The sequence below is a fragment of the Aureobasidium pullulans genome (assembly GCF_000721785.1).
Source record: "Aureobasidium pullulans EXF-150 unplaced genomic scaffold scaffold_1, whole genome shotgun sequence".
Classification (NCBI taxonomy): Eukaryota; Fungi; Ascomycota; class Dothideomycetes; order Dothideales; family Saccotheciaceae; genus Aureobasidium; species Aureobasidium pullulans.
This window is the reverse complement of record NW_021941021.1, coordinates 752,916-768,656: the sequence shown is the minus strand read 5'-3', so window position 1 is coordinate 768,656 and position 15,741 is coordinate 752,916. Positions and strand designations below refer to the sequence as shown.

The 15,741-nt window shown below is 51.7% G+C and overlaps 5 protein-coding genes across 5 annotated transcripts; 3 read left to right on the top strand and 2 right to left on the bottom strand.

The window, feature by feature from the left end:
* Positions 1–223: 223 nt before the first annotated feature.
* M438DRAFT_401486 (oxidoreductase-like protein) lies at positions 224–1,789 on the top strand. The gene is made up of 3 exons (XM_029909544.1): positions 224–447; positions 509–654; positions 939–1,789. Exons 1-3 carry the CDS (start codon positions 313–315, stop codon positions 1,705–1,707), a joined length of 1,050 nt encoding a protein of 349 aa, XP_029765554.1. The 5' UTR covers positions 224–312; the 3' UTR covers positions 1,708–1,789.
* Positions 1,790–2,220: 431 nt separating this feature from the next.
* On the bottom strand, positions 2,221–6,484 carry M438DRAFT_341146 (uncharacterized protein). The gene is made up of 2 exons (XM_029904438.1): positions 5,863–6,484; positions 2,221–5,568 (listed from the first exon to the last, which is right to left on the bottom strand). The coding sequence occupies exons 1-2, from the start codon at positions 6,282–6,284 to the stop codon at positions 2,391–2,393; spliced, it is 3,600 nt and encodes a 1,199-aa protein (XP_029765553.1). The 5' UTR covers positions 6,285–6,484; the 3' UTR covers positions 2,221–2,390.
* A 182-nt stretch (positions 6,485–6,666) lies between these two features.
* M438DRAFT_360873 (uncharacterized protein) lies at positions 6,667–8,070 on the top strand. Its single transcript, XM_029907465.1, has 2 exons — positions 6,667–6,714; positions 6,765–8,070. The coding sequence occupies exons 1-2, from the start codon at positions 6,691–6,693 to the stop codon at positions 7,980–7,982; spliced, it is 1,242 nt and encodes a 413-aa protein (XP_029765552.1). The 5' UTR covers positions 6,667–6,690; the 3' UTR covers positions 7,983–8,070.
* Positions 8,071–8,265: 195 nt separating this feature from the next.
* On the bottom strand, positions 8,266–10,836 carry M438DRAFT_286638 (voltage-gated potassium channel). Its single transcript, XM_029901592.1, has 5 exons — positions 10,582–10,836; positions 10,364–10,522; positions 9,805–10,308; positions 9,301–9,748; positions 8,266–9,241 (listed from the first exon to the last, which is right to left on the bottom strand). Exons 1-5 carry the CDS (start codon positions 10,716–10,718, stop codon positions 8,327–8,329), a joined length of 2,163 nt encoding a protein of 720 aa, XP_029765551.1. The 5' UTR covers positions 10,719–10,836; the 3' UTR covers positions 8,266–8,326.
* Positions 10,837–13,188: 2,352 nt separating this feature from the next.
* Positions 13,189–15,051, top strand: M438DRAFT_262707 (DEAD/DEAH box RNA helicase; the record flags this gene model as incomplete). The annotated part of the gene is made up of 3 exons (XM_029899838.1): positions 13,189–13,548; positions 13,599–14,157; positions 14,210–15,051. 3 exons carry the CDS (start codon positions 13,189–13,191, stop codon positions 15,049–15,051), a joined length of 1,761 nt encoding a protein of 586 aa, XP_029765550.1.
* Between the last annotated feature and the right edge of the window lie 690 nt (positions 15,052–15,741).

Below are 15,741 nucleotides of genomic sequence, written 5' to 3'. Positions count from 1 at the left end.
TCTGCTTAGCAAGCTTGCGACTCTGTCATGGAGATGACTTGATAATATCCGAGATGAATGATGCAAGGTGGAATGTTGTTCCGACGGCCGAGACTCGAATCGCGACCCTTCGATGAAGCTTGACTGCCAGTGACTGCCCCGCGTTGCACCTGCCGTTCTCGTTGACATCACATTGATGATCGTGCAGAGCATGCTTACACAAGCACCATGGAGCTACGACAGGAGCTCCGTTACTTATATACACATTCCTCTGAACAAGTTACTTGAGAAACTCAATTCTTCTTCAATCAACTTCCACCATATCACATCATAATGGCAAACACAATGTCAGACGTCGCCAACAAGGCAGCTTGGCTCACTGAGGCAAAGGCCAACCCCCTCAAGGTTGACCATGCTCCCATGCCTAAGCCTGGCGCAGATGAGGTCGTTATCAAGAATGCAGCTTTGGTGAGTATTTTACAGGGACTGACTTCTAACTCGAAGCATGCTAACGTGAATTGATCGATAGGCAGTCAACCCAGTCGATTGGAAGATCCAAGACTATGGGCTCTTTATTCAAAACTTCCCAAACGTACTGGGCACTGACGTCGCTGGAGAAATCTACGATGTTGGATCAGATGTCAAGAACTTCAAGAAGGGTGACAGAGTTCTATCGTAAGTCATGCCTTTCTGGACACCGGAGGGATGCACCCAATACTAGCTCCCTTTCCGCTGAGAGGCCCATCTCGTGGCTGTGGAAAGGCACGTCATTGGTGCTGGTGTCTCTATCCTGAGAGGCCACATCAAAGTACTGCTTTCAATGGACAGGCACACCAGATGAAAAATACTGTGCCTTTCTATAGCTAGTCAAGATGACGCCTTGGACGGCTGGAGCTAATCCTTGATGCACTTCCTCCGCCCCTATATCTCCATACACAGTAGCTGACCCATCGTTATAGCCACTGTATCGGTCTCGGCACGGGCAAGCCCCAGAATGCTGGCTTCCAGTTGTTCACAGCATGCCCCGAGATCTTGACATCCAAGATCCCCGAGCAAGTCTCCTACACCGATGCCGTCGTCCTGCCCTTGGCCATCTCCACAGCATCAGCCGGTCTCTACCAAAAGGGCTACCTCGAGCTGCCCTACCCGACTTCCTCCCCCAAGTCATCCGGAAAGGTCATTCTCATCTGGGGTGGTTCCAGCAGTGTCGGCTCAACAGCCATCCAGCTAGCCGTAGCCAGTGGCGTCCAAGTCATCACCACAGCCTCCAAGCACAACCACGACTACTGCTCCAAGCTCGGTGCAAAGGCCGTCATCGACTACAACAGCTCATCAGTCGCCGACGACATCGTCGCCGCAATCAAAGACACCGGTGCCGAGTTCGCCGGCATCTACGACAGCATCTCCCTGCCCGAAACCTTCAAGCACTGTTTCGAAGTCTTGCAAAAGGCCGGAGGCAGCAAGAACATGGCTACCGTCCTACCTCCTCCCGAGGACAAGCCCTCCGATCTTAATGTCCAAGGCGTCTTTGCCATCACCATTGCTAACCAGCACAAGGAGGTCGGTGATGCAGTTTGGCAAAAGTTCGTCCCTGGCGCTATCCATAGCGGAGACTTGAAGTGCTTGCCTGAGCCTTTGGTTGTCGGAAAAGGTCTTGACAGTGTTCAGAAGGGTCTTGACAAGTCAAAGGCTGGTGTCAGTGCTAAGAAGGTGGTCATTGAGCTGTGAGAAGCACTACGTAGGCTTGTTGAGTAATGGATCAGCACAATATGACAAAATGTAACTTTTCAACATGAACAATGTTCCGATGAGTCTACAAAGAACTATCCTGGTCCCATTGGTGACAAACCTTTCAGTGTCCAAACTTGTACACACCCATACGAGAGCATGCTGCATTGCACTGTGACTTTATGGCAAAATGTGCTATGAAACTGTTTTGATACAACAGACAGACGTCTCACGCTGACGACGCACAAGACGTCTTAGTAGCTCTACAGCATGGGATTATCGTTATGGCTGATCAGCAAACTGATACAGTCCTGTAATGTACAAGAGAATGAGTTGGCAAAAGGGGCCAGGGTCACCCAACTCGCAGGTTCAACTTGGCCGCAAAGCAAAATCATGCCAGCCCTTTCACATGCTTCGAATGTCACAGCACCGTATTTTCTCAAGATCTAGCTGTACTCCATTGAACGAGAGATAACGATCAAGTCATGAAAAGCATACAATGGTAGCGTGAATGCTCGAGTCATATGCAAAAGTTCTTTTTATTGCCCGAAAAGCGGATCGTGATATACAAAAGGGAGTGAGCGACGCCTAATTGACAAAGAAGAAACCCCCATTCCCGCTTGCTCGAGAACGCCAGAAAAGCCAAAGACCCAATGATTGTTATTTGACACACACGAAAATCATCACTTCTTCTTCTTCTCTTCTTTTTGTGCAGCCTTTTTCCTTTGGACCGCGTCTTTCAGTGTGGAAAGCCTTTCTTCAGTAACTCTGATGGCATCTTCCACTTGTTTCCCTTCGAGGTTGTGATTGCGAAGTCTGCGTCCCATTTGGTTGACGCCCAGGGCTTTTTGTCTGTCGTTTCTTTCTTGTGCGGCGCCGCCGACGGGGATGCCGTTGCTGAGGCCTACGCGATCTTCAAGCCAGTCCCAGAGTTCACTTTCTTCTCTGCGCCACAGCTCTTCGTATGCTGCCAGTCGTCCGGGAGAATCGATGGCAAAACCAACGCCGGTAGAACGAGGTCGAGATGGGAAGAGCCATGTCCATGCCAGAAGCAGCACCAATATCGTGATGACGATTTGTGCTGAGAACAAAGGTTGCAAGATGCTGACGAAAGGCTCCAATGGTCCGCGAAGAGGCTCGAACAGTCCCCAGTTGGCCTCCTCTGGTACTTTCTTGGGAGCGACGGCAACACTTTCGGCCGGCATACCAGCATCGGTTCTGCGTCTTCCTTTACCCTTGCCGCGAGGTGCACCTCTGACTGTGGCTTTCGCAGCCACACCAGCGGTGAGAGCAGCAACTAAGTCTTTGACGTACTGTGTTTGACCATCATTGGCACCCTTTTCGATAGGACCCTTCAACCAACTCTTGCCAGTCCATTCTACCGTACAGTTGGCAATCAACCTAGTCGAGTTGTTGGGGCCCCACATCATGCAATATCTGGTCTTCGTGGTGAAAATACCACCACTAGGCACATCTGGAGTTGCAGTGCTGCAGTTGACAGAGACACATTTTTCCAAATCGAACGTTTCCATGGTAGCAGTGACGATACATTTGGTCTGTCTCGGTCCAACAGGAGCGTTGAGGGGCTTGATGTAAGAGTAGATGAATGTTCGGTGCGTGTCGTCCATACCACCTTTCTCATTTTCGAAAGACAGCTCGCGTGATTTCTGGTCATCAACCAGCCACTTCTTCATGAACGTGCCCGATGCTGGACCCCACATCAAAGAATAGACCTTGCCCAGTGGAGCCGGTATCGTGGTGTCGGCCAATGGCCTATCGTAGTGACTACCATCATCGCCACATTCGGTGGGAGCATGAGTAGCCGGACCAGGGAAGTCGGCAGAAGCTGTCGCACCGGGAGCAGCCGCTTCTATGACCTCTGCGCCCTTGGTAGGACCGTTGCCAGTTGAAATGCCAGCCGTGACAGGGACGGCAGAAGTCTTGCGGCTTACAGCCTGATCGCCAATTTCACTACCAGCAACACTGCCACCAGGCTCATAGAAGCTGCCCATGTCATCCTGATCTTCATCCTCATCATACACATCATCTTCAGTGGCCTGGTCGGAGCTGTCGTGTTCAGACGCAATCGATTCGGCACGTTCGGTCTTATCGCCAGTGCCAGAATCGTCCAGTGCTACACCATGGAGAGAGCTTTTCAAGTTAGGATGGCTGATCTTCCAGATGCTGATAATGAGGTCGTAAGTAGAATCTCTAGCGACGAGACTGGCGAATACGTTGCGAGCATGCAAAGTCTGGATGACGATGGCGTTAGGAAAAATTACAGCAGTGCTCTTCTTTTCCACTGATACAACTTCGTCAAAACTGATGACCAAATTTGTGACCCAGCCGAGGATATTGCTAGAGAAACAAATGTGACCTTCCGAGACATAGAGCCTTCCGTGCAGCAGAATGTCGCGCTGTAGAGCAGCACTGTAGTCCTCGATCAGGTAGTCATCCTCAGGCACACTTCGAAACAGCTGATGGAAATCCTTGTTGCGCTTGCTGCTGGCAACAGCAAAGCCAGTAGAGCGATGGCCTTGACCAAGTGCGCCAGGAACAAGAGTAGCGCTACTAGCAGAGACGGCAGCAGCAAGTGTTCCGCCGGTAGCGGCCGAGCTGCCACGATGTCTTCGGCGGCCACTGAGCTTGCTCCTGACCGAGCCAGCACGCTTGACACTGTCGAAGGTGCCTGATGTCCTTGGAGGTGTTTGGAAACCAGCATCGGAGCCATCGCCAGAGACCATTGAAAGAGGTCGTCCGCCAGTGGCTTGGCTGATCGTCTTCTCTACCGGCTTCTCGTAGGCAGCCGACACAGCGCGCTGTGCAGCGCTCTCCTCTTGTTTCTGTCCGTTGGTGGTCGATTGCGAGACGTTGGATGATGCATCCTGCAGATCCACGTTGGAAGTCATTGGGCTGACGTCGGAGCTCTCGGTACTGATACCGAGCTGATCTAGACTAAGGTCTCCTCTACCAAGAGTTTCAACGGCCAGTTGACGTTTAACGCCTGGTTCGAGTTCTGGCGAGTTGATTGTTTCAGGGCCAGGAATCACTTCTTCGCCGCCCGCGGCGTCTGTTTGTTCCGACTGCAGAGGCTTGTTTTTCTGGTTTGAAGCGATGGACGTATTCAAGCTAGTACTGAGCTGGTTGGCAGCGTTCTGCGCCGCGTTGAAGACGGAAGAGAAGAAGCCCGAAGACGTGTTTGGAGCGGTGATTGTGCCTCCTGGTGTTTTTGCTTCTTCAATATGCGGCGTCAAGGGAGAAGCGGTGATTGTGCTCGAGAGCTTGCTCGAAGTGAAGGTTCCAGTTCTTTTACGTCTCTGAGCAGCAGCGTTTACGTATGAGGGAGGGGAATTGACGGCGGAGTTGAGTGACTGGGCAGATGCATTTGAGAAGTGGGTTTGAGGCGAGGTGGGAGTAGGAGGCGTCACGAAAGTGGTGGGAGGTTCAACGGTATTGGGAGGTGTGGTAGGCACGGTGGTGATGATTGTGGGCTTTTGAGGCAGCGACTGAGGAGTCGAGGGACGTGGAGAAGACACGGTGGTGTTGATGTTGATTGGCTCAGAGTCGAGATCTGGAAAGGCCTCATGTGCTTCTGTAGGTATTTCTGGCAAGGGCTTCTTCTTGGGCAAGGTGAAAGCGCCTTTGAATCTATCGACGGGCGACTGACGGCGGTCGGCAGTTGCAGGAAGCGATAGAGAGGCAGCGTCTTTCTCGGGAGAAGCGGGGCTAGCCAGAGTATCTGCAAGATGGGGAATGTCTTCAGGCAAGGGGTTGTTTGTAGCGGCGGCGTTGATCAGAGGAGAGGACAGCGTCAAGTAGCCGGCGTGGGACTGGTGAGGGGAGAGGGTTGGTCTGACGGGTCTGCTTGAGACAGGGCAGTCAGCAAATGGAGCCCTTCTTGTAGCCTGACGACAGCAAAGACACAAGCAAAAAAGGCAGTCTTCTCCAGACCGTATCGCGTATCCAGCACGTGTACGGTGTAGTACGGAGAGAGGGGGCCACCAGGGTCCTGCTTGATTGTGATTGCACCGAAGGCTAATGGGCCATGTTGTTGCGATCGGCGTTACGACGACACTCGACGCTCGGACACTTGGCGCATAGCCCTCGCCTTGAATAGAATCACGGATGGGGATTGAATGACAAGGAGGAACTTACGCTTGATCGTCCGAGTCTTCGGTGAGCAGACTGCTATGTCCACTGCCGTGGTTTCCCAAAGAGAGCTCGCTGGGGTTGGGCGAGGTACCCCGCTGGCGGTCTGGGATCAGGTCGCTGGATGCCGAGAGAAGGTCGCTGTCTTGGGTGCTGCTCTTCCGACGCGACTTCTTGGACGACGGCAAGAGGCCACGCAGGCCTTTGGACGAGTCGTCACTGTTGCGGCGAAGGTCTTGCGATTTGCGAGCTCTGCGTTCCTTGACTTTGGCGAAGACGTTGTCAATGGACGGCTTGAGGCCTGAGACATGGTCGTCCATGGGTCCGCTTCCTATTGAGCTGGTCGAATCATTGCGGTCAGTGTCCTTGCGACCTCTCCGGAGCTTCAGCGACAGGTTGCGACGAGGGGCATCGGCAGTAGAAGCCATGGCTTGTCGGGGTCAAACTTTATCGTCTTGACGTTCTTTGGTCCAGCATGCCGGCGCCAAGTGTGAGTCCTAGTAGAGATTGAGCTGGCGAATACGGAAAGTCCAAAACGAGATGGAAAGGCGTAAGTTGTTCGGTGGAAGTCTCTCGGAGTCTAGGTGAAACAGGTGGAGATGTCAAGGTGGAATAGGTAGCCTGCCCGGCAGTCAATATATTGCAGTACCATCTAGCATGCATCTGGCCGTCCCGCTGCTCCAAGCCTCCAAACAGGTTGCGGGGAACAAAGTGTTTCCATGACGTACCCGCAATCACATGCGTGCTGTTGGTGTTTCTATTTTGCCTATCGATATCTAGATTCTCGAAATGCACTTTAGTCTTTAACGCCATCTATGCTGCAGATCAGGCACCATGGAAGAGGCGCCTTTGACTCTGGTGAGCCTCATGCCCTTTTGCTGCCGCATACCACTATTGACACTAAGCAGGCACACTCGCATGCGCGCAAAGCAGCCGCCGAAACATCAAAGTCGCGCCTCGCTGTAGCTGCCACCGAACACCACTCCGCCGCAGAACAATATGCAAAAGCTCAGCATTCAACTTCAGATCCTGAAGCCTTGCGCATGCTGAAGTTGTTGGAAGAACATCACCGTCAGCTAGCAGATATCATCCGCTCCAAACACACCATCGCAAAGGCCATACAAGACTCCCAAGATGCAGACATCCCATCGCCGGACCCTTCTACACCCATCGCCTCACCTCCCGTAACCCCTTCCTCTGCCCATGCACCACCTGTTGCACGCATACACCCATCTCGTCGCGAGTCTTCACCCGCCCTCGCAAAAGACATGGCCACTCTTCGTGGCATCCCACGACAGTCTTCCTCCCTCAATCCACGCAAACCTCAATCTTCGTCCACATCAGCTGCAGTCTCCACACCACCGCTTGAACATCGTGCCCCTCCGCCATCCGTCCTCGCCGAAAGACCTGCCCAAGCAAAGGAACAAGACGATGGCTTTTCTCGATTCTACTCCAACTGGACCACTGGCCCTCTGTCACGCCTCTCTTCAATGCTCGCCTTCACCGCCTTACCCCTGACCGACACCCCTGAACCTGATTTACCTACTTCTTCACGCCAAAAGACAAGCGCTCGAGCCTCGAACGATCCGGATGTCAAATCCCTCATATCGCCAGCTGCTTTGAACGCCTTACAACAACATGGTCACATTGGTCCAGGCGAGAGTTTCTACGTCATTCCCACTAGTGGTGGAACTGCTTCGTACGCAAACATCGTCACACGAGAACAGCGCTACGCTCGCCGTCAAGGTCTCTCGAACATCAACGAAGACGATCCCACCGAATTTGTTGACGCCCAGGAGACTCAACCTACCAGACAGCCCAACCGTGGCTTAATATCTGTTCGTGAAGAAGAGTTGCAACTCGAGAATGACACACTCAAGAAAGCTCTCGATCATGTGAGCCACCGCTTGCAGGCATTTGAATCACATGCTCAGGATGCTTCCATGGCTGCTTTGACTCAAAGTATGGCCAGCGTACGAACAACACATTCGAAACAGTCCGAGGATGAGCTCCAGGCTGCCATCAAAGAGATCAAGAGGCTCGAACATGACAATGCCAAGTTCAAGGCATACTACGCAAAGCTGAAAGACAGTGCGAAGGCGAGGAGAGCTGAGCCCAGAGGTTGAGAGCTCCTCCCGTGTCCACATGCGATTTCCTTCAATACTTTTCACGTTCCACTTTACAAGATACCCCCCTTACGATAGAAATGAAATCACTTTTTGAATACACTTTGGAAATGTACTGTGGTGAATCTAGAGTAAGACCAAATGCACCTGCATCGAAGGTTAATCTCGGCCTTTCGAAAGCTGATCAGTCACCAGAAAAGTCATAAAGAGGCATGACAACATTAATTTAGCGTAATCATTCGGAGAGATGATGAAAAGCGAAAGAGAAATGGAAATCACAATTAGGGGTATCAACACCTACCAACGCCCACACGCATGCCTTCCCTCTGAAATCAGCTCAAACCTCACACCTTCCCATCCTCCTCAGCTCTATCATCCCCCCTTTGCTTATTCCTACCTCTCCTAACCATCTCGGCCATACTCACAGGAGGCTTCCTCCTCTCTTCTCTGGTGCGATAAGGCAACAATCTCGACTCCCTCAACTCCCTCTCCAAACACGTGCCCAGCCTCTCCAAAATCCACTCCGTCTCACTCTTATACCCCATCAATGGTGATTCCCTACTCAACCAACTCCATCGATAATCCACATGTTTGCGGTTCCACTGTTCTCTTGTCTCTGGCAATCGTAATTCTTCAGGAATCACATCGTCGGAATCCGAGTCTGGATTAGTGGAAGGTTCGTTGGTGGAAGTGGCAGTGGTGCTGGACATGAGTTTCAAAAAATACTCCCATTCACCCCACTCGTACCGTTTTGGAGGTGAGGAGTTTAGGTCTTTCATCATACGTTGGGTCTCGCGTGCGAGAATGAAATGGTAGAAGTGGATGTCGCGTTCGAGGGTATCGCCTGCTTGTTCTGCTTGAAGGGCTTCTTGCAGTTCTTCGGCTTCTAGGTGTTTAGCCATGCGGTCGGCTATGCGGTCCATCATTGTTGTTTCGTGGTCTGTATCGTTGTCTGTACTGTCGGCTTTTGGGCCGCGTGTTTGGGTAACGCCGCCGGGATTTAAGGTCGAGAGGTCGTGGGAGCCGAGGTGGCCCATGGGGAGGGATTTTAGGGCTGCTTTGAAGGCGGTGCGGATGCCTTGTTCGTCCGGCAAGACGGTCAAGGAGCCGATCCAGACTGTTATGTTGGAGAAGAGTTGGACGACTGTGTCGCCCATGTCGCTGATTAGGATTGTGAGGGTTGGTACTGCCAGCAAAGACCACAGGATGAAGAAGGCTTTGCTAGAGTTCGACAACGGGGTGAAGTCTCCGTAGCCAATCTAGATGAACCGTCAGCAAGTCTCGTTCCCGTTTTCGAAAGTTCTCTTGATTGACGTACCGTAAGCAGACAGGTATAGGTAAAGTACATCGTCTGGAAATAAGTCCAGCCTTGAGCTTTCTCCGCAACATGGAAAATGGCAGCTCCCACAAGCCAGAGCGTAAAAGCCGCTGTTGTAGAAACAGCAAGTGCAATCCACTTGCGATCCCTCTCAGCACAGTACTGCACTCTTCTCATCGCTCTGAACTCTTGCTCTCTCTTTTGTGCAGCATCCGTGTAGCTTTCGACAAACTTCATGGTTTGGAAGCGGCTGACTCTTATGCGCTGTCTTCCATCGCCAACACTATTGACAGCTCGAAGCCGTTTCTTCTCCATCATGCGTGCCGAGATCTTCTTTTGTCCTCGCTCCAAGACCAAGGTTCGGATCGAGCCAACGACCAGACCGAGGATGACAATGCCACCAATGGCGAAAGGGATGAACAGCGAACGGCCCATGTGAGTGCTCGGTCTGTATTGTCTTTTGTCAGCTTTGACTTTACATGTCTTGTACCGAGTGCAACGTACGAGTAGTCCCCAAGGCCAACGGTAAGCAGCGTTACATCTGCCCAGTATACGGCATCCAGATACTCCCACTTCTCAACATGGCTGAAAACCAAGGCACCGAGTAGTAGGTAGGTGAAGAAACTCATTGTCTGCAGCATCAGTGTTCTTTGTGCGGCTGTGAGATTGAAGTGTCTTGCATAGTGTCCCTTGTATGCGCCCCAGACGGTCAAGCACATGAGCGAAGCAATGGTGAGATAGATTGCAGCAGCCATGATGGCGTAGTAGAAAGCCGAGGTCAAAGCATGATGGGCGGCAGATGCAGCAGGGGAGTCAGCCGGCAGTTGATATGTGCTTGATACACTCAGAGCAATGAGATCAGCAATCAGGAGTCCAGAGGAGACGGTAAAGCCAACTATCGTGATAGGTTGCGCTATCGAGAATCGTAGATGATGGGCCATGTTGAGTAGCAACGATCCGTTTGCAATGAGAGCGAGAGCAAGAGAGATAGCATTTATAGCAAGTAACCTAGATATTCCTTGTCAGATAGGTTCCCTTCATTAGAAGCAGTTTTGTAAAGCACCATTGTGGGTCATCGATGGTCGTGCCGTTGTTGACGGTACCCCCAGGCGGTATGTAAACTCTCCAACTCGAAGACAAGGCACATATGGAAAACGCGGAGGCCATAGGGCCGAAGGTTCCTGCGATCAGAGGACATGCTGTTGACTCGAACCAATAACGACTGTCATGGTCAGTCAGTCCAAGAGGAAAACGTGCTCGTCGGAGAATAGACAAGTTTACTTTGGATTCGTATAGTCGCGTTCCTCTCCAAGATCCCCTGAATCCCTGCGTTTCGGGTGCTTCTTTTCCTTCTCGGAAAATTCAGGTTCAATGTCCTGCGCTACCTGCTTGATAGGCTCATCGATGGCGTCGCTCATTGTTCTGTAGGATCAAAAGTGTATTGATTGGTTGTCTCTGCAGACATACCCCGAAAGTGCTTCTCTATGCTCATAATATATCAAAGCTGAAATGCAGGGACTAAAATAGGTTCTCTAGGGGATGAGTTGGAAGACGGCTCGAAGTGTGATCGAAGATAAGCCACCTTCGTAGTGTTGTCAAGCTTCTGCCAAGGCACGCACGTGGTCATAGCGTGATGATCAGCTAATTAGCGTCCAAGAAACCATGGAGAAGTTTGGTGCTGACGAGGCCTATGAAGGGCTGTTGGTAAGAGTAAGGCCCTTCTGATAATTAGTCTTTGGTATAATCAAGGTTACGTTTTCAACAATAGCATTGGTGTCGGAAGAAGCGGCAAGGGAACAAAAGAAACTTGCTCTGCAAGTAGCTGCTTGATCGTGCAGTGTTCTAAGCATTTCCTTCAGAGCCCTACAAGCCAGAACATGGCGGCCAGCAAAAAAAACAAGGGTGCCATGCTACTGACAGAAAGTCTGTACTGCAATTGAGATCAGCATTCTCAAATGGAAGATGTAGGAAGTAGTCAGCTTTTGAGATGCATCTCATGAAGGCTACGTGATGCGAACAACTCACAGCTTGGGCGGCACGTGCCCTCGCTTATCTCGGGCCGTCCCTTCACGCTAGCTGAAGGCAAAATTGAGAGCACTTCTGTGGTCAACTGAGTCAACTCTGTTCTCAGGCTCCGATCTTAACTCTCTGAAGAGTTGAGTGGGAGGGTCTCTCTCCTTTCACCATATCTGGACAGGCTCTCTGTTGTACACCATGTCTTGCGGTGCATACCAATGTCCAATACCAGGCGAATACCCAAATTCACCACAAGGTCTCGGACCTTGAAGAAGATATCAGACATGTTATCATCCAGAAAACTCATGACCGTACCAGATACAGGCATACTACTGACAGCTCCTTGAAGGCTCAAAAGAGTGTTGATTGGCACCTCGGCGTGCACACTATCAGCACATGCGCCCGCCCACCGAGGAAGGCCACTCGAACTAGCTGCAGAAAGGCAGCAACGCATCGAGATATCAATAGGGCAACAGACTTGAGCTCTCAGTACACCTCGTCGATTTTCAGAGCCTGCATGAATTTACAAACAAAGGATTCCTGACATCCGCTGCCGGATGCTCGATACGAAATGACCATGCGCTTATGTCTTCTCACAGCTAAGCAGACGACAAATACCGAGCTCTTCGAGATGAGCGAGGGTTTTGCCGCCAGAGCGCCCTTGTGTTTGCAGTCGCGCTTTTGGTGCGCTCTGATGCACCAGAAGCGATGCACTGATGTCCTACAGGTCCGAGACTGGAAGGAAACAACCCATGGTTGGCCGAGGGCTCATGTAAAGGCCCCGATCGTGGTCCGTGGACAAGACATTCAGGCGAGAACCGACAAGATCAGGTAGGCGTGTCCTTTTGATTCTCCGTTTTTCCTTGCTCTTCCCTATGGCCTTCCTGGTCGGTCCTCTATCGGTTTCATCTCTTCTTTGAGGGCATGAGGATCTGCTTTGGAATTTCTGGTATCATTGACATCAGGAAGAACGGACATCTCGACACTGACACAGGTCAATATTTGCATTGCATGTCTTGCCTGCAATCAAAGACGAGTTCAACTTACCTGCTCATCCCTCAGAGTGAAAGAGATTATCACCCGGAGCTTTGGAAAGAAACGGGGTAACGAGGTTGATTGCTTGTCAAACGCGGAACTCCATCGCTCCTTTGGGAAACTGCCGGTCGCTCAAGCGCGCTCCTCCTCAAAGCGAAGCAAACCCACAACTCTCACATCTATAAAGCGTTGCATCCATCATCCAATTCGCGCATCCCTCCTTCCCAACACGGTCATCATCACAACTTGAAGACAGAACCAAAGTGTAAGCTCTTCTAACTCTTCCAACTTCTCTTGTCTTGTCCTCCTCCCACCTTCGGCGCCCATCACTGACACGCCTTCTCTCTATAGTTTGACTGATACCGGGTTGCTTCCGACTCGTTCTCACATCAAAAACTCGCTTCCCGTTCTTGTAAGTCTTTCGCTCTTGCAACACTTTCATATTCGCACCATCACCTCTTCTCTACACTTGCTTCCTCTCCTTCCACTATCCGAACTTGAGGTTCATAGCCTTTTTCCTTCTTCACAATCATCACCAGATTGGGTCGTTACCAGTCTCTCCGGCGATTTAGTCTCGCAGCACTGCTAGGTATTCACCTACTCACTTTAACGCCTCAATTCACCTGTCTGCCCTAACCATTATCACCTTTATCTACTATCACTCTCCAACCTCACTCTCTTCTACTACCTTCCTTCATCAACAACTTCCATCAACAACTTCCATCATCTTCTTCCTCTTACACATCTACTTTAACCCTGACGCAAGCCTATCTCATCGACCATCAAGCCCTTTTGCTAACCACTTCACGATCTCAGATCTCCCAACTATCAGACAAGATGTCTGAATCCGGTTTCCAGGACGCTCCTGCTGAGGAGTTTGGCCAGATTCCTGCCAACCCTGCCAGTGCACCCAACCCCGAGGATGCTCTCGCCGCCCGCGAGCACGGCTGGGGTGAGGACGAGAAGCTTGACTACGATGCTTTCAATGCCCCTACTTCAGACTCTAACCCCGCTTGGGCCAGCTCCGCTCAGGTTTACGAGTGGTCTGGTGAGGAGGGAGATGTCGGTGCTCCCGACCCTGAGCTCGAGGAACAGCTTTTCCGCAACGGTCAGAGCAAGGCCGGTACATCCCTTGACCACATCTTGAACTTCTCGGCTACCCTTGAGGGACCCAAGCAATTCGCACCTATTGGCAGTGTCAGTTTTCTTTGTCAATCTCAACTGACGTTGTGCTAACTCTTTTGCAGTTTGATACCGCCGGTCTTCACCCTCAAGTTCTCGCCAACGTCCAGCTCTGCAACTACGACCGCATCACTGTCATCCAAGGTTACTGCATTCCCATCATCCTTGCTGGCCACGATCTTGTCGCTGTCGCCCAGACTGGCTCTGGCAAGACTGCCGCTTATCTGATCCCTATCATCTCCAAGTTGATGGGCAAGGTCCGCAAGCTGCAAGGCCCTCGTCCCGCCATGAAGGGAGCTCGCGTCCGCGCCGAGCCTCTTGTTGTCATCGTGGTTCCTACCCGTGAGCTTGCTCAACAGATCTTTGACGAGGCCCGCCGTCTTTGTTACCGTTCCATGTTGCGCCCTGTGTGCGCCTACGGTGGTATCCCCATGAGCAGCAATCTTCAAGAGCTCGCCAAGGGCTGCGACCTTCTCATCGGTACTCCTGGTCGTCTCCAGGATCTGATGGACAAGCCTGACATCCTGAGCATGAAGCGTGTCAAGTTCACAGTCATCGACGAGGCCGATGAGATGCTTCAGGGTGACTGGGAAGACGAGATGAACAAGATCATGGGTGGTGGCGGTAAGTTTCAATTTCCTCCTTTTGTTTTTTCCACTCGCTAATTGATTGATAGACATGAACGAGGACCCCGATCACGCCTACCTCATGTTCTCGGCCACCTTCCCCAAGGAGTCTCGCGCCATCGCTCGCACCTACATGGACGCCGACTTCATGCGTGTCCGCATCGGTCGCGCCGGCTCTACTCACAAGAACGTCACCCAGGACGTTGTGTTCGCTGAGCGCCATTCGAAGAAGCAGGCTCTCTACGACCTCTTGATGGCTAGACCTCCCTGCCGCACTCTCGTCTTCTGCAACAGCAAGCCTGGTGTGGAGGAAGTCGACGATTACCTCTACAACCGTCAACTCCCCACCGTCTTCATGCACGGCGGCCGTTCCCAGCTTGAGCGTGAGGACGCTATGCGTCGTTTCAAGGGAGAGAAGCCCCACATCCTCATCGCCACCAACATCTTTGGCCGCGGTATCGATGTTCCTCAGGTCAACCACGTCATCAACTACGACTTGCCCGGCACGGAGTATGGCGGCATCTCTGAGTACATCCACCGCATCGGACGTACTGGTCGTATCGGCCACAAGGGTCACGCTACTTCGTTCTACAACGAGCGCAACGAGGACATCGCCCCGGCTCTTGTCAACATCCTTCTCGAGACCGAGCAGGAGGTCCCTGACTTCCTCCAGGACTTCAAGCCCGAGAACGGTCAGGCTGAGTTCGAGGACGATGTGACTGACAACGAGGAGGAGGCCTCCGAGCCTGGCTACGTTACCGCTGCTGGTGAGGCCGAGGCTCCCGCTGAGGCTGCTACTGGCGGTGGCTGGGGCACTGATGCTTCCACCCCTGCCGTCGCCGCCGACGCTGGTTGGGGCGCTGCCACTGAGCCTGTTACCGCCTCTTGGTAAACACTCCACTGACGCACCAGAAGTCACTTCTGCTGATGTCTCTGTCTCTATTCGCGGAGGAATGGATGAAGAAACGATGGATCAAGCTGGAAGGACACTCGGGACAAGTTTGAGGCTCTGCCTCGTTCGCATGTCTTCGTGGACTTCTTACTAGCTACATAAACAAATGGAACATGCACTTACCATTTACTAAAGTCTTTCCTGCTGTATTTTTCTCTCTCGGTTGTCCTAAGGACAAGCCGATTACCCGTGAACATCCCTTGGAATCTACCACTAACACCTGATCATCTAACAAGACAGCTTCTCAATCTTCCCTGGCTTTGAGTCTTTTTTTCTGCATATCTACATATTGACTGGAATAGGTAGGCAACTTACAAGCCAACAGTATCGTTCTATTCATGACGTGTTCTCTATCATCGTAGCTTCTGGGTATCTCTTTTCCTGAGGACGCTCCAAAGTCACCTTGTTTGACTTCTCCCAAGAGCTTCAGTCCTCCATATTAGCAACGGCAGTCATCAACTACTGTCAGGTGATAACCATCAAGCAGACCACAAAAGACTCTGCATCACTCTGTTCAAGCCATTGCCTAGAATTAGGACCTTGAAGAGTCATAGAAGTCATCTCGACGAACGACATCACCTTGCCCATGGAATTGGAAGCATGGGAAACATAGATTAAACATTATTGGGA

Coding starts and splice junctions, on each gene's coding strand:
- M438DRAFT_401486 (XM_029909544.1), top strand. CDS start 313: ATGGCAAACACAATGTCAGACGTCGCCAACAAGGCAGCTTGGCTCACT. Junction 448..508: donor TTATCAAGAATGCAGCTTTG/GTGAGTATTTTA, acceptor ATTGATCGATAG/GCAGTCAACCCAGTCGATTG. Junction 655..938: donor AAGGGTGACAGAGTTCTATC/GTAAGTCATGCC, acceptor CCATCGTTATAG/CCACTGTATCGGTCTCGGCA.
- M438DRAFT_341146 (XM_029904438.1), bottom strand. CDS start 6,284: ATGGCTTCTACTGCCGATGCCCCTCGTCGCAACCTGTCGCTGAAGCTC. Junction 5,569..5,862: donor GAAGACTCGGACGATCAAGC/GTAAGTTCCTCC, acceptor TGTCTCAAGCAG/ACCCGTCAGACCAACCCTCT.
- M438DRAFT_360873 (XM_029907465.1), top strand. CDS start 6,691: ATGGAAGAGGCGCCTTTGACTCTG. Junction 6,715..6,764: donor AAGAGGCGCCTTTGACTCTG/GTGAGCCTCATG, acceptor GACACTAAGCAG/GCACACTCGCATGCGCGCAA.
- M438DRAFT_286638 (XM_029901592.1), bottom strand. CDS start 10,718: ATGAGCGACGCCATCGATGAGCCTATCAAGCAGGTAGCGCAGGACATT. Junction 10,523..10,581: donor CGCGACTATACGAATCCAAA/GTAAACTTGTCT, acceptor TGACCATGACAG/TCGTTATTGGTTCGAGTCAA. Junction 9,749..9,804: donor GTTGGCCTTGGGGACTACTC/GTACGTTGCACT, acceptor AAGACAATACAG/ACCGAGCACTCACATGGGCC.